This window comes from Saccopteryx leptura, chromosome 13 (assembly GCF_036850995.1).
Source record: "Saccopteryx leptura isolate mSacLep1 chromosome 13, mSacLep1_pri_phased_curated, whole genome shotgun sequence".
NCBI lineage: Eukaryota > Metazoa > Chordata > Mammalia > Chiroptera > Emballonuridae > Saccopteryx > Saccopteryx leptura.
The window spans coordinates 37,926,950-37,942,369 of NC_089515.1; the positions used below are offsets into that span (position 1 = coordinate 37,926,950).

General features: G+C 58.9%; 1 protein-coding gene across 4 annotated transcripts; it reads right to left on the reverse strand.

The window, feature by feature from the left end:
* FES (FES proto-oncogene, tyrosine kinase) lies at positions 1 to 14,682 on the reverse strand. Of its 4 annotated transcripts, none has more exons than XM_066355199.1 (19): positions 14,542 to 14,682; positions 13,840 to 14,091; positions 13,472 to 13,645; positions 10,659 to 10,755; positions 10,376 to 10,559; positions 7,446 to 7,583; positions 7,252 to 7,371; positions 7,005 to 7,127; positions 4,936 to 5,131; positions 4,736 to 4,819; positions 3,996 to 4,205; positions 3,554 to 3,676; positions 3,122 to 3,175; positions 2,028 to 2,146; positions 1,632 to 1,726; positions 1,418 to 1,541; positions 1,039 to 1,196; positions 785 to 907; positions 1 to 367 (listed from the first exon to the last, which is right to left on the reverse strand). In XM_066355199.1, the coding sequence occupies exons 2-19, from the start codon at positions 14,047 to 14,049 to the stop codon at positions 225 to 227; spliced, it is 2,475 nt and encodes an 824-aa protein (XP_066211296.1). In that variant the 5' UTR covers positions 14,050 to 14,091; positions 14,542 to 14,682; the 3' UTR covers positions 1 to 224. The 4 variants fall into 4 exon arrangements, with proteins under 4 accessions (XP_066211296.1, XP_066211295.1, XP_066211298.1 ...); XM_066355198.1 differs by having other exon boundaries at positions 13,840 to 14,088; positions 14,542 to 14,671; XM_066355201.1 differs by lacking the exon at positions 7,446 to 7,583 and having other exon boundaries at positions 13,840 to 14,088; positions 14,542 to 14,671.
* Between the last annotated feature and the right edge of the window lie 738 nt (positions 14,683 to 15,420).

The following is a 15,420-nucleotide window of genomic DNA, read 5'->3' on the forward strand; positions in this document are numbered from 1 at the left end:
TTGACGGGCACAAGTGGTTTATTATTTCTGCTTGGAAGAGGAGGCCCGGGCCGGGGCATGGATGCACAGTAGACACAGAGCTGCATCCCCACCGATGGCGGGGAGGCTGATGGCTGGAGTCCGAACCGTAAAGAGCCATCCCACATTGTGAACTGGGGCTAGGAAAGGGGTACGATCTTGCCTCCTGCCGGCAGAGGCTGCTGGCTCGAGGAGCAGGTCCTGCCTCACCGATGCCGCTTTCGGATGCTCTGCAGCTCCTGGTAGATGGTGCTGAACCTGGGCCGCTGCCCAGGCTCATAGGCCCAGCACTGTTCCATGAGCCTGAACACAGCGTCGGGGCACAGGTCAGGGCAGGGCAAGCGGCCTCCTGTGAGGACAGGCACAGTGCCCCAGCATGAGAAGGGAGTCTGAGGGCCCCTCGCAGCCCCGGGGGGCAAACTGTGAGCAAGGGGAGCCGCTTAAGCCGCCCTGTTCTTAAGGAGCCACTGTTTCTCCCCAAGAGCCCCAGGAGGGGTCCCAAGCGCAATCCCACTGTGCACTAGTTGTATGACCTCTGCAAGCCTCAGTTTCACCTTCTGTGAAAGGGACATATTGGTCCCTACCTCTTGAAGTGATGGACAGCCCGGGACACAAGAGGTGCTCATTCAGTGCCAGCTACAGGACTGACTGTCATCTGCCCCAGGGAGAGATTGGGAGGGGAGGGGACCCGAAAGAGTTGCTCTGCAACATGGGGACCAAAGCTTGGCTCTGAGCTGCTGTCGTACAGAAAAGGGGGTCACCTTACCCTTTTCTATGAATTCCCGAGTCTGCTGATTGCTGAGGTTGGGGTAGGGGGAGGCCCCTAGGCTGAAGGTCTCCCAGAGCAAGATGCCGAAGCTCCACACATCGCTCTCGGAGGAATAGCGACCTGCAGGAGGCCAGGAGGCATGAGGGCCACCCCCGTCCACGGTCAGAGTGCCGTGCGCCCAGCCTTGGGCTCACAGCCCAAAGCGGACAAGGCCCAGGTTGGCACTTGAGGCCTGAACGCCATTAGCTCACCATAGTTAAGAGCCTCGGGCGCGGTCCACTTCACAGGGACCTGTCGGAGGCCCCCCGAGGCAGCGTAGATCCCATCCTCTTCCTCCCGGGACATCCCAAAGTCACTGATCTTCAGGACGTTCTTCTCCGTGACCAGGCAATTCCGAGCAGCCAGGTCCCTGGGAAAGCAGGCAAGGGGCTCACTCAGCCACGGTCCGTGCAGCCCCTGTCACCGCCTGGCCCGTGAAGAAAGGCTGTTCCCTGTGGGGGCTCAGGGTCCGTGGGGAGAGCCTCCGCCCAGCACCTGAGCTGGGCCTGCAGGGCAGGGCCGTGGGGGGATGGCACCGCTCGGCCCGGGTGCAGTTACAGGCCTGGGCTGCGCCAGGGGCCCCTGGCTCACCGGTGGATGCAGCACTTGCTCTCCAGGTACTCCATGCCCGCAGCAGCATCCCCCACCATCTGCAGTAGAGTCTTCATCCGCAGGCGAGCCCCCTCCGTCCGAAGGAAGGTCAGGAAGTCGCCCCCTGGGGGTGGGCGGGGAAAGCCTTGCTGAGCCTCGTGCATGGGTCCACCCAGCCCGGCTGAGGTCCCCAGCCCCGGAGAGCAGCCCTCACCCTGCACGAGCTCCATGACGATGTAGATGGGCTGCTTCTGGGTGCAGACGCCAATGAGACGTACGATGTTGGGGTGACTGTACTGCTTCAGGATCCTGGGTGGCGCTGCTGCTTAGGCTCCCGCCTCGGGGGCCTGTACACCCCTCTCCAGCCCAGGGGCCCCGGGGACCCCCGCAGAACCCGAGGGAGGATGGAGAAGGACAGCAGAAGAGGTGAGGCTGGCCTTTGAGGCCAGGAGGACATGTGACTTCGGGCTGGTCACTGTGCCTCGACTCCTCTGCCCCAGTTAGGGGGTCAGGGAGGAATCCGTGACACCACAGAAGGCAAGCACTGTGCTCGTGCCACGCACAGAGGAAGTCCCTGTCTGGGCCATTCTGTGACCATTTCATCACCTACCTTGCTTCCTGAAGAAACTTGGCCTTGAGGTCAGGTGGGAGCGTCTCGCGACAGGATTTCACTGCGACCGGGGTGTTGTCCACGCGCAGGCGCCCGCTGAATACTTCACCGAAGTTCCCCTGAAACAGTTCTGGGTTCCTACCCATCCTCCCTGGACCACAGTCCTCTTGTCTCAGGGGACAACCCTCCTTGTCCCCACCCGGCTTTCTAGTTTACCCCCTGGTTGGGGAACGGAGTGAGTACACGAGGGACAGATGGAATGTCGCCTCTGACTTGCCACGTTCACTAAGACAAGTGAGATGGACAATCCGAAAGTCAGTTTCCCTTGGGTTGAAAAGCTTTGTGATTTTTAGGAAATCGACTTCCTACAGAAAGTCCCCTAAGCAGTTATTTTATTTTATTTTTTTTGTATTTTTCCAAAGCTGGAAACGGGGAGAGACAGTCAGACAGACTCCCGCATGCGCCCAACTGGGATCCACCCGGCACGCCCACCAAGGGGCGATGCTCTGCCCACCAGGGGCGATGCTCTGCCCCTCTGGGGCGTCGCTCTGCCGCAACCAGAGCCACTCTAGCACCTGGGGCAGAGGCCAAGGAGCCATCCCCAGCGCCCGGGCCATCTTTGCTCCAATGGAGCCTCGGCTGCGGGAGGGGAAGAGAGAGACAGAAAGGAAGGGGGGGGGGTGGAGAAGCAAATGGGCGCTTCTCCTATGTGCCCTGGCCGGGAATCGAACCCGGGTCCCCCACACGCCAGACCGACGCTCTACCGCTGAGCCAACCGGCCAGGGCCTAAGCAGTTATTTTATAGCTCACATGAACAGGGTGTGCCGCCCCTCTCCCAGCGAGCCCCCTGGGGAGGCGGGAGCCCTGTGGGGTGGGCTGCAGTGCCAGCGGCAGGGGCTTTTCCCTTTTCCTGCAGGCTGCTATATGGTGGTGGCGGGAGGGGAGTCGCGTGTAGCTGGGAGTCAGACCGAGGCGGGGAGGCAGAAGAGCTCTCTGAGGCGGCCTCGGTTGGCCTCAGGGGTGGGCTGGAAGGAAGCATTGCTGGGTGAGGGAGAACACAGGCAGCCAGGAGGCTGACCAGGCGCTCAACTCACCCGCCCAATCTGCTCACCCAATACCAGGTCCTCGTGGTTCAGCGCCCACTTGTCCTGGGGAAGGGGGGGCGGGGTTGAGGTCAGTGAGGGGAAGGTGCTGGGCCCGGAGAAGGACCAAACATCCGCCACCAAGGCTATAGCTTTCATCTCTCGGTGCCTCAGCGTGTTATATAATGGGAGTGGGACTGCATCAGGATTATACTCAGATGACTTCGGGGACCACGCAGGGGCCTCTAACTGGGCGAGTGCGGCCTGTGGAATGGGAGTGAGTGGCCTTGACATTCTAAACCTAGCAGGTGGCTGACTCTGCACGTGGACCATATACTGGGGACCCAGAAAGGCCCCACCCGCCCTGATTCTGGGGGCCTGAACCCATGCTCCCCAAGGCCTGCCACGGGTGGGGTAGGCGGCGCTGGCAGGGCGCAGGCTCACCTTGGGCACAGCCCTGCTCAGGACAATACCACTCTTCTTGGTGAGGGGTTGTTGGGAGCGCAGCAGGTGGTCGATGAGCAAGGGAATGCTGGGAAAGCCGTCACCTTCCAGCCGGTACAGGTTCTGCAGGGCAGAAGGCACCTGGGTCAGCGGCCTCCACAGCTGAGGGGGCTGGGCCCTGGGAGAAGTGGGGGAGGGTAGCAGGGAGAAAGGGCCTGCCTGGGGCGAGCGCAGGGACACTGCAGGAAGACGGGAGCCGATGGCACCCAACATGCCTGCACCCTCCTTAGGGGAGAAGCTGCACTGAAGGCTCCGACCTGTTTTGTTTCAGGACCTGGGTGCTCTCTGTGGCTCGGGCAGCTCTGCCAGGGAGGCGTCCCTCCTCCCCTCACAGGGTCACTGTCCTGGCTACGGGGAGGGCCGGGGGCCGGGCCCCACTCACGTCCACGGACTGGATGATGAAGTGCCGGGGCTGGCCGTCCCACAGCACCGACAGCACCGACTCCTGCTTGCCCTGGCTCTCCCGCACCAGGAAGTCCCCGGCCTGGGTCAGCAGCTCAGCCACCTCTGCCCGGGGGATGGCCCCGTGGTACCACAGCTGCTCATGCAGGGGCTTCTGTACCTCAGGAACCAGCTGCAGGGGTGGGGGGAGCTGGGGAGGGGCGGGGGTGGAGCGAGGCGGGGTCACTCAGCCAGCTTGTCAGGAGAGGCCCCCAGGCCAGCTGGAGGTCAGTGGGGTCTCTGTCCCACATGCCCCTGAGTCCTCCCAAACCACCCAAGGGGTGGGAGAGCCATCCGCAGGCCCCCAGGGCAGGCCACAGAGCAGGTTCACTCCAGGCAGAGCAGGGACAGGAAGCCCGCTGGCTGGTCCGAAACCGAGCTTTGCCCTTGTACACCAGGCCACAGCTCCCCACCGGCTCTCAGAGCAGGAAGGGCTGTGGGGTAACCAAGGCTGTAGCTTCCTCCAGCACATGCGGCAGAGGAAAAGGATCTGGGGGTGACAGGACCTGGGGCCATCTGCGCCTGGACGCCCAATAGAAGCAGCCTAGGAAGAGTCTTTTCTCTACGAGGACAACCCAATGACCATTTGGACCCCATGGTGGGAGGACACCTGTGAGCCCTCTGGGCTGGCCTACCCTTTGGAGAATGGGCAGAAGTGTGGGCCGGCTGGGCTCCACTCACCGAGAACTTGGGGCGAAAGATTCCTGAGATGTGGCTCTTAAGGATCTCCAGGGTGGGCGTCCTTCCCCCTTCCCGCTCCTGCTCCTGAGGCCAGGGACAGACGTCAGCGGGTGGCCAGGCTTGGGGAGGGGGAGGGCAAAAATGAGGAGCGTGGCCTGGGCCTGCGGCAGGGTAGCAGCAGCGGGCGGTGGGGCACTCACTGAGGACGACGTGGAGTGTGTGGAGTGGCGGTCCTCCTGCAGGAGCGGCACTGGCGGGGGCTCTCCGGAGCCCAGCCACTCCAGCTTGGCCTGCAGCAGCTCCTGCTGGGCCTGCAGCTTGGCCTGGTTGCACAGTGCCACCTGCAGCCCCTGCACCTCCTCCTGCAACACCTGTCTCTTGCTCAGCAGGTAAACCCTGCAAGCACGCAGGTGGGGGGGGCAGAGAGGGCCCAGCAGGTGAGGGGGACAGAGAGGGCCCAGCAGGTGAGGGGGGCAGAGAGGGCCCAGCGCAGGTGAGGGGGACAGAGAGGGCCCAGCAGGTGAGGGGGACAGAGAGGGCCCAGCGCAGGTGAGGGGGACAGAGAGGGCCCAGCGCAGGTGAGGGGGGGACAGAGAGGGCCCAGCGCAGGTGAGGGGGGAGCAGAGAGGGCCCAGCAGGTGAGGGGGACAGAGAGGGCCCAGCAGGTGAGGGGGGCAGAGAGGGCCCAGCAGGTGAGGGGGACAGAGAGGGCCCAGCGCAGGTGAGGGGAGGCAGAGAGGGCCCAGCGCAGGTGAGGGGAGGCAGAGAGGGCCCAGCGCAGGTGAGGGGGACAGAGAGGGCCCAGCAGGTGAGGGGGACAGAGAGGGCCCAGCAGGTGAGGGGGACAGAGAGGGCCCAGCGCAGGTGAGGGGGACAGAGAGGGCCCAGCGCAGGTGAGGGGGACAGAGAGGGCCCAGCGCAGGTGAGGGGGACAGAGAGGGCCCAGCGCAGGTGAGGGGGACAGAGAGGGCCCAGCGCAGGTGAGGGGGGGCAGAGAGGGCCCAGCGCAGGTGAGGGGGGGCAGGAGGGCCCAGCGCAGGTGAGGGGGACAGAGAGGGCCCAGCGCAGGTGAGGGGGGCAGAGAGGGCCCAGCAGGTGAGGGGGACAGAGAGGGCCCAGCGCAGGTGAGGGGGGGACAGAGAGGGCCCAGCAGGTGAGGGGGACAGAGAGGGCCCAGCGCAGGTGAGGGGGGCAGAGAGGGCCCAGCGCAGGTGAGGGGGGGACAGAGAGGGCCCAGCGCAGGTGAGGGGGGGACAGAGAGGGCCCAGCAGGTGAGGGGGACAGAGAGGGCCCAGCAGGTGAGGGGGACAGAGAGGGCCCAGCAGGTGAGGGGGGCAGAGAGGGCCCAGCAGGTGAGGGGGGCAGAGAGGGCCCAGCGCAGGTGAGGGGGGGCAGAGAGGGCCCAGCGCAGGTGAGGGGGGGCAGGAGGGCCCAGCGCAGGTGAGGGGGACAGAGAGGGCCCAGCAGGTGAGGGGGACAGAGAGGGCCCAGCGCAGGTGAGGGGGGGGCAGAGAGGGCCCAGCGCAGGTGAGGGGGGGCAGAGAGGGCCCAGCGCAGGTGAGGGGGGGCAGGAGGGCCCAGCGCAGGTGAGGGGGACAGAGAGGGCCCAGCGCAGGTGAGGGGGGGACAGAGAGGGCCCAGCGCAGGTGAGGGGGGGACAGAGAGGGCCCAGCAGGTGAGGGGGACAGAGAGGGCCCAGCGCAGGTGAGGGGGGCAGAGAGGGCCCAGCGCAGGTGAGGGGGGGACAGAGAGGGCCCAGCGCAGGTGAGGGGGGGACAGAGAGGGCCCAGCAGGTGAGGGGGACAGAGAGGGCCCAGCAGGTGAGGGGGGCAGAGAGGGCCCAGCAGGTGAGGGGGGCAGAGAGGGCCCAGCAGGTGAGGGGGGGCAGAGAGGGCCCAGCGCAGGTGAGGGGGGGCAGAGAGGGCCCAGCGCAGGTGAGGGGGGGCAGGAGGGCCCAGCGCAGGTGAGGGGGACAGAGAGGGCCCAGCAGGTGAGGGGGACAGAGAGGGCCCAGCGCAGGTGAGGGGGGGGCAGAGAGGGCCCAGCGCAGGTGAGGGGGACAGAGAGGGCCCAGCGCAGGTGAGGGGGGGGGCAGAGAGGGCCCAGCGCAGGTGAGGGGGGCAGAGAGGGCCCAGCGCAGGTGAGGGGGACAGAGAGGGCCCAGCAGGTGAGGGGAGCAGAGAGGGCCCAGCGCAGGTGAGGGGAGCAGAGAGGGCCCAGCGCAGGTGAGGGGGGCCCCGGGGAGGCTCCTGGAGGTGGGACCACTCACCGCTGCCGGGGGTGGATGTTCTGCTCCTCATTCCGGAGCTCACGCTGCAGCCGAGTGACCACCTCCTGCCGGCTGAACACTGCCTGGGTAGCCCCCGCCAGCTCATCTGTCACCGAGGTGAGCCTGGGCCAGAAGGAAGGGCAGTGTTAGAGCCAGCCCTCAGGTGCGCCCTGCAGAGGCAGGCCAGCTGGCTCCAGCTGTGTGTGGACAGTGCCCACCCCCCCACCCCCCCGCCCAGGACACCCACGTGTGCTGCACACTCTCCACCGTCAGCTCGTTCAGCTGCAGCTCCCCAGGCTCCAGGGCTTCACCCTCCTCGAGCAGCGACTCATCAAAGGTGACGCAGGGTGGGACATCAGGTGCGGACCTGCGGGGGGACAGTGTCTTGTCAGGGAAGAGGCCAGCTGCTCTCGTGCCTGGCAGGGGCAAGGAGGGGCTTACCCATACTGTCGCAGGAAGCCCTGGTACTCGGCCTCGGGCTGGATGCGGGCAGCGGCTGCAGCCATCTCCTGGTGAATGGCCACCACCTCGTCCTGCACCAGGCTGCTAATCTCCAGGTATTCCTGCAGGATCTCCTTCCTACCCCCAGATGGGACCCCTGGTCAGCAGGGCCTTAGGCCTGGGCATGGCTGGGAAGCCTGGGGCCCCTCACTCTGGGTTGGGAGTCAGCTGTGGGGTTGAGTCCCCATCTCATCATTTACCAGGCAAATGACCACAGGCAAATGACTGACCATCTCCTGTTACATGTAATGAGGGTGCTGGGAGTCGTAATGAGAGCCCACTGTGTGTGTGGCATTCATTATACACGAAGAGCTGGTTAACCTGAGTCACAGTCACGCCTGCCCTGGGCAGCCGGCCACCACGTGCAGAAGCCATCAAGAGCTCTGACGCCCACATCGATGCCTTCAGTCCCGGCGCCTCCCAGAACCCCAGTTTCAAGTATTTGTCTATGCACTCAAAACACCCAGTTAGACACCAAACTGCACTTGTTGTAAAATGAATTCCTTTTCTTTTCCTCTGAGCCTGGTTCTCCCATAGCCTTTTCCACATAAGTTAATGGCACCTGCATCTTCCAGAGGCTATGGGCCAAATTCTCAGAATCATTCCCGACTCCTCGACTTCACACCCCACTTCCACTCCGAGGAAATCCTGCTGGATCCATTTTCAAAACGCATCCAAGACTGACCACTTCTCTCTTGCATGGCTTTGAGCTGTCATGGGCTGTGGTCTGGGTTATTGCTGTAGCCTCCTGTCTGATCCTCCATGCTCTTGTCCTTGACCCCTGAGGTCTAGTCTCAACATAGCAAAGTCCTTACAATGGCCTGCTAGGCCCCCTCTAATCCAGCAGCCCCCAGGTCTGGACTCCTTCAGCTTCATGGGACTCAGCCCTTCCTGACTCTCTACTGGCTACACCGACCCTCTTGCTTTTCCCTGACTTTAGGCATGCTCCCATCTCCCACCTCAGGGCCTTTGCACCTGCTTTTCCCTCTTTCTGGAATGGCCTTCCTCCCAATATCCACTGGTTCACTCCTGTACCTATGAGGCTTTTTGGGACCACTCTGTTTAAGGCTGCCTCCCAATACACCTTTCTTGTTTTAGTTTTCTCCATAGCACTTATGGCCTCTAACATGCTTTTTTTCCTTTTTTCTTTTCTTTTTTTGAGAGCGAGAGAGAGAGGGGGACACCCAGGGATAGAGAGACAGGAAGGGAGAGAGAAGCATCAACTTTTAGTTGCGGCACCTCAGTTGTTCATGCTTTCTCATGTGTGCCTTGACTGGGGGAGCCAGTGACCCCTGGCTCAACCCAGTGACCATGGGGTCATATTTATGATCCTACACTCAAGCTGGAGACCTCAGGATTTCGAACCTGGGTCCTCACCGTCCCAGGCCAACGCTCTATCCACTTGAGGCACTTCTAAAATGCTTTTAATTTTACTTATTTTTATTTATTTTATTTATTAATTTTAGAGAGAGAAGAAGAGAAAGAGAGAGAGAGAGAGAGAGAAACATTGATCTGTTCCTGTATGTGCCTTGACCAGGGATCAAACCAGCAACCTCTGCTCATCAGGACAATGCTCTAATCGACTGAGAGATCTGGCCAGGGCTTATTTTACTTATTGATTTTCTTTTCTGTCTTTCCTGGCATGAACAATCTTAGAAGACAGATATTTTTATCTGTGCTTTTCTCTGCTGTATCCCAGAGCCTAGAACAGTATTTAATAAATATAATAAAATCCTGCAAGAAGGGGCCCTAGATTAATATAACTGAAATATTATATATATAAGGTCTACCGGAAAGTTCTGTCCGTTTCTATCACAAGTTTCGACACGTAAGCACGTTTATTTGGCACATGTGTGCCTCTCTATTTTTATCACTTAATGTATACATACTGACGTAGCAAATTAACTAAAACAAAGTTGATTCACGTTAGTCTTATACGTGAAGCGATAGTGTACCCATGGCTACTGATAAAGTTCATTTACGCCACTGTAATTTTTACAAATTTCAACAAGGAAGAAATGCTACAGAAGCATGTCTGTTGCATCTACCATATTCCCCGGACTTAGCATCCTCCAACTATCACTTGTTTTTGTCCTTACAAAATTTTTTGAAGGGCAAAAAATTCAAAAATGAAGAAGATATCAAACAAGCACTGGTTCAATTTTTCACATCAAAAGATAAAACATTTTTCAAAAATGGGATATACAAATTGCCCTCACGCTGGCAAGAAATCATTAATAATAATGGCAATTATATTATTTAATAAAGTTTATTGACGGTAAGAAAAATTTGTATATTGTTTTAGTACAAAAACGGACAGAACTTTCTGGTAGACCTTATATATACTTTTTCTTTTTTTCCTATTCAGTGGGAGGAGGGGGGAAAGAGACAGACTCTCACATGTGCCTCAACCAGGATCCACCCAGCAAGCCCACTAGGGGGTAATGCTCTGCCCATCTGGGGCTGTTGCTCTGTTGCTCAGCAACAGAGCTCTTCTTTACACCTGAGGCAGAGGCCATGGAGCCATCCTCAGTGCCAAGGGCCAACTCACTCTGATTGAGCCATGGCTGCAAGAGGAGCAGAGAAAAAGAGAGAGAAGAGGGGGAGGGAGGAGAAGCAGATGGCACTTCTCCCGTGTGCTCTGACCAGGAATCAAACCTGGGATTTCCACACATAGGGCTGACTCTCTACCACTGAGCCAACCAGCCAGGGCCCACTTAGATATAAATTGGCTCCAATCCACAGCCCAGCGCTTGTTGTCCTGATTCCACAACCATCACTTTCACAGGGATTTTCTGGACCCTGCCTCTGGGCGCGGTGGCAGCAGAGTGATGGGGCTGTGACAGGGCGGGGTGGGACTGCGGGCTCACAGGATGCACGCCATCTCCTGGTGCAGGTCCTGGAGCGACTGCAGCAGGCCGGGCAGCATGAGCTGGTGGTGGTGCTGGTGGTGCAGCTGCGCGGCCTGCACACCGAGCACGTAGCGGTTGTGGTGAGCAAAGAGCTTCCACAGGCTGCGCACGTACTTGTCCTTGGCCTTGTCGCGGTCCTTGTCTGCCAGGTGAAGGGAAGGGGGTATGGGTGACATCACAGAGGCCCGGGCAGAACCCACTCCCTGGGCACCTGTGGGCAGGTCAGACGGCAGCCACGCACCTTTGCTGGCCTCCTGGTATTTGCGCCTAGCCTGGGCGCTGTCCCGTGCCAGGGCTCGGTACTGGCTCTTCAGCTTCTCAATGTCCTGGCTGTGGGTCTGGGGAGAGAGAAGAGGCAGTGTGGGTCAGCAGGACCCCAGGGCAGCAGATCCAAGTCCACTATCCAGGAAGGGCCTCCAGGGCATGACCTCTGCTGCTGAGGTCATACTAGGGCCAGAGGAACTGAGTTAAGGACAAGCCCCTGGAGGAGGCAGAGTAGACCAGGTAGCTACCAAGACTCCTCTGACAAGGGCCCCGCATTTTCATTCTGTACTGAGTCCTGTAAATCAGGGGTCTCAAACTCGCCGAACAATTTTGTGCGGCCCGCAGACTAATCCACGAAGTTCAAAATATTTTGGATAAAATTAAGTAAGCCTAGGGGCCTACTTGTATTTTTCATTTCTCTAGCATCCTAGCTAGATATTAGCTTAGTTAACAGCAGTTGTGATGCGAACTACAGTTTCTGGTCGTTTTGTGACACTGAGTAAACTGCATGTACGATTGTGCTTGTTGTACTGATTTTTTTTTGTTTTCAACTGCAGTGAGAAAAGTGTTGCATAACAGTTGCCTTTTGTAGACCTAGTGCGGCCCGCCAAACGGCTGTGATCTTGCTCTGCGGCCCACATGCTGAGTTGAGTTTGAGACCCCTGCTGTAAATGATGCAGGATCAACAGATGGTCAAGAACAGAGTTTTCATCTCAATACCCTTGTGTAGGTCCTGGGATACTTTGGGCCAGTTCTATCCTGCTCCTCTGTGACTGAGCTAAATGTATAGGCTAGGTGAGCATTTTCCTTCAAAAGGCCAGCTGGTAAACATTTTAGGCATATCAGCCATACTGTCTGCTGCAATTACTCAGCTCTGCCATTGTAGCTCTACAGAAACCATAAGTAATATGAGAACAAGTGGGCGTGGCCCTGTGCCAGTGCCAGTGCCTATAACAACAGGGTCACCCAGTTATTCAGATACGCTTCTTGGGAGAGAGAGGAGTGGGTAGACACTGGCCACTGGGGGTCACTGTGGGCTCATGGCAAGGCTGGGTGTTGTGCTGATGGAAGGGGGTGATGCAGGAGGCTGACCAGCCCATTGAATTAAAACAGGTTTTCAACCATTTTCATCTCATGGCACACATAAACTAATTACTAAAATTCTGCAGCATACCAAAAAATATATTTTTGCCAATCTGACTAAAAAAAAATAGGTATAAGTTTGATAAACACACATACACAAAAATAATAATAATAGTATTTATCTACCCTTTTTCTCCAAAGTGACTTTTTTTTTTTTTTTTACAGAGGCAGAGATAGACAAGGACAGACAGACAGGAATGGTGAGAGATGAGAAGCATCAATCATTAGTTTTTCGTTGCGCGTTGCAACGCCTTAGTTGTTCACTGATTGCTTTCTCATATGTGCCTTGACTGTGGGGCTACAGCAGACCGAGTAACCCCTTTCTCTAGCCAGAGACCTTGGGTCCAAGCTGGTGAGCTTTGCTCAGACCAGATGAGCCCGCGCTCAAGCTGGCAACCTCGGGGTCTCGAACCTGGGTCCTCCACATCTCAGTCCGATGCTCTATTCACTGCACCACCGCCTGGTCAGGCCGATTGCTTAATTCTTGGTACCAGATATCCTCATATATAAGTATAGGCACCTGATTTTTTAAAAAGTCACTTTGTGCCTGACCAGGCAGTGGCGCAGTGAATAGAGCATCGGACTGAAATGTGGAGGACCCAGGTTCGAGACCCCGAGGTTGCCAGCTTGAGCGCGGGCTCATCTGGTCTGAGCAAAGCTCACCAGCTTGGACCCAAGGTCTCTGGCTAGAGAAAGGGGTTACTCGGTCTGCTGTAGCCCCACAGTCAAGGCACATATGAGAAAGCAATCAGTGAACAACTAAGGCGTTGCAACAAAAAACTAATGATTGATGCTTCTCATCTCTCTCCGTTCCTGTCTGTCTGTCCCTATCTATTCCTCTCTGTCTCTTAAAAAAAAAAAAAAAAAAAAAAAAAAGATAATCCAAGAATTAAGCAATCAGACAAAACCTTAGTATGTGACATGACCAATAAGATGTGACCTATATATTTGTGGTTCAAGGCAAGGCGTTTGCACTGAATGGCTAATGTAGTGTTGGCTGTTGACATTTTTTAATTTGACAATTTAAGGGAAGAGAAGTCAGTGTCTCTGACTAAATAGTCGGGAATTGCATGTTTTTTAAATTCTTATGACACACCAGTTGAAAAACCGCTGAATCAAAAGGCTGAAGCACCCAGATAAATAGCTCCAATCACACAGCCTTGTAGACCCAGGACCTGGGCAGGATTCAAAAGCAGGCAGGCCGACTTCACAGCTCCAGTCTGTAACCTACCTGGCGGGCCCACACGGCTGCCGGTGGTGTCTCAGGCCCTGGGAGGAGCCCACCTAGGCCAAGGGCAGACAGACTAGCCCACGTTCCTCTCACTGTCTCTTAGCCCTCAGAGCCATTTGGTCCTCTCCTCTCAGGGGACGAGCCCGAGATCTTGTGCTCCCTGGGCAATGGCCGGACCACTCATCCTTGCCCAGGCACATAGTAGGGTGACAGAAAAGCCTGGGGAGGCCCTGCTATTGGCCAGTTCAAGACAAGCGAGCAAGTAAGGCGGGAAAGGAAGCTGCAGGGAACAGACCCTGGGGGCAGGCCTGCGGTCAGGACTTCCCTGTGAATCCAGCTGCTCTTGCGCAAAACCAGCCTTGTTAGCTCAAAATGAGGTATACATGACCAGGTGACGCTCCAGGACACCCACCCACCTTGGTGAGCGCCTGCTGCAGCTGCTGCCACTGCTCGCTGTAGGTCTTGCGCAGCTGCTGCCGTACCCCGATGAGCAGGCTCAGCTTGCTCAGGGGCCCGGAGTTCAGATCTTCTGCATGCTGCCTCAGCAACCGGCTCAGGCCCTCCGTCTGGCTCACGATCTCTGCCCAGGACTGCAGCACAGAGAGGAGTGAGACAGGGCAAGGGGACAGTGGCTTCCGAAACCTGGGCCTGCCCGATCTTTAACCCTCCCTGGGGGCTTTGGGAAAGGAAGGGACAGGCAGATATCCCTGGAACCCACGGGAATTGCTGGGGTGAGCATGAGAAGGGGGTGAGGAGGCCTAAGGCACCCCTGAGCCCCACCCACCTGGCTGATGAGGCTGTCGGGGTTGCTCCGACTCTGGGCGTTACTGTCCTGCAGGGACATGTGGTGCAGCAGCCCTGCGTATTCCCGGTCACTCTTGACCCGCTGGGCCATCCACTTCCTCATGCCCTCCAGCAGACGGAGCTCTGCCTCCTGCATTTGCTGCACCACCCCGTGGCCCTGGGGGCTGCACAGCTCTGAAGAGAAGCCCATAGTGACAGAGACGAAAGAGGCCACCAGAGGGGGAGGCAGCTGCTGGAGCAGAGTAGGGAGGTTAGTGGGCTGAGGACTGAGAGAAGCTGCAGATGGGTAGGAGGTGGGGAACCATTCTGCTGAAATGCAGCCACAGGTAAAAAACAGCACATGGCCTGGGACTGGCCCTCGTTCCCTGTGTCCCAGGGAGAGATCTGGAGCCAGGGATCCCCTTGCCAGTCCTGGAACAGAACCACCAGGGGTCTCCTTCCTGGACCCTTCCACCCAGCACCCAGCACCCATCACAGGGGGGTACATGCACCCAAGGCCCTTGGCAGGACCAAACCTGCTCCGGTCAGCGCCCAGGCGGCCACAGCCTGGGCCGGGCTCCTGGGGCCACCCCTGCTCCACCCAGTCCTGGGTTCTGTGTCCGCCTGCCAGCCCCCAGACCCTGTGCCTGCTCACCACCCACCGCCCTCTGCCTCCTGGGCCTTGGCAGGAGTTACAACTCACGGTTCAGGCAGCTGCTCCAGGGGCTGCAGGCAGAGGACCGACTTAGGCCCAGCCAACTGGCCAGTTCCTGATTCGGTGCTTCCTCCTCCCACGGTTTCAGTTGGCTCAGGCCCTGGGCGGGCCACTGAGGGGAAGGGGCGGGCGGCAGCCCCCAAGCCCGTGAGGGCCCCCCTGCCCAGCCCCAACCACACAGCCACGGAAACGGAAGGGAGGAGGGGCCGGGGAAGAATGGCCCTGCAGAGGGCAGCCTGGGCCAGCGCTCCCCAGGGCCCAGGGTGGGGACGGGAGCGGCTGCAGGCAGGCACTGGGCCTCGGAGCCGGGCAGTCCAATGGCAGGCGGGCAGTCCTCGCAGCAGCCCGGTGGCCCCGAGAGAGTAAGAGAGCATAGTGCAAGTCCTCCCCACCGCAGGGGTTGCCCATGGAGTACTCAGGTGCCAGGCTCCACTTAAATAAAACTCCCGAAGAAATGCACCTAGGAGAGGCCTACTTCTCAGACACAGGTGCTGGAGGACCACCCACTTCCATACCCCAGACAGGAGCCTCCCGTCCCAGGGACACCTAAGGGCTGGGGGTGGGGAGTGGAGAGGTTGACTTTACCTAGCTGGGACACAGGCTCACCCTGGCAAAAGCAACCCCCTGGCCTTCCTGGCCCCATTGTGGGCCTCAGCCCTGCAGCTCGTGGCCAGGCCTACTTCAGCCAAGGGAGGCCCCGAGCAGTGGGGACACAGGCTGTTCCTCTCCACCCTGCTGGAGACCAGGCTGTGGGGGCCAAGGTGCTGCGCTTGTCTCACCCCCTGGGGTCTGTCTCCAGCTGCTGCTCCCTAAGGGAGGCCTTGGGATTCTTCAGCAGAAACTTTGAAGTCCTGACTTAGGCCCATC

Bases quoted from the DNA above. Each gene is read 5' to 3' on its own strand.
- FES (XM_066355199.1), bottom strand. From the start codon at position 14,049: ATGGGCTTCTCTTCAGAGCTGTGCAGCCCCCAGGGCCACGGGGTGGTG. The intron at 3,677-3,995 runs GTGAGTGGGGCC...TCTGCCCTGCAG, and splicing joins TCATCATCCAGTCCGTGGAC to AACCTGTACCGGCTGGAAGG. The intron at 3,176-3,553 runs GTGAGCCTGCGC...CCCCTTCCCCAG, and splicing joins TGAGCAGGGCTGTGCCCAAG to GACAAGTGGGCGCTGAACCA.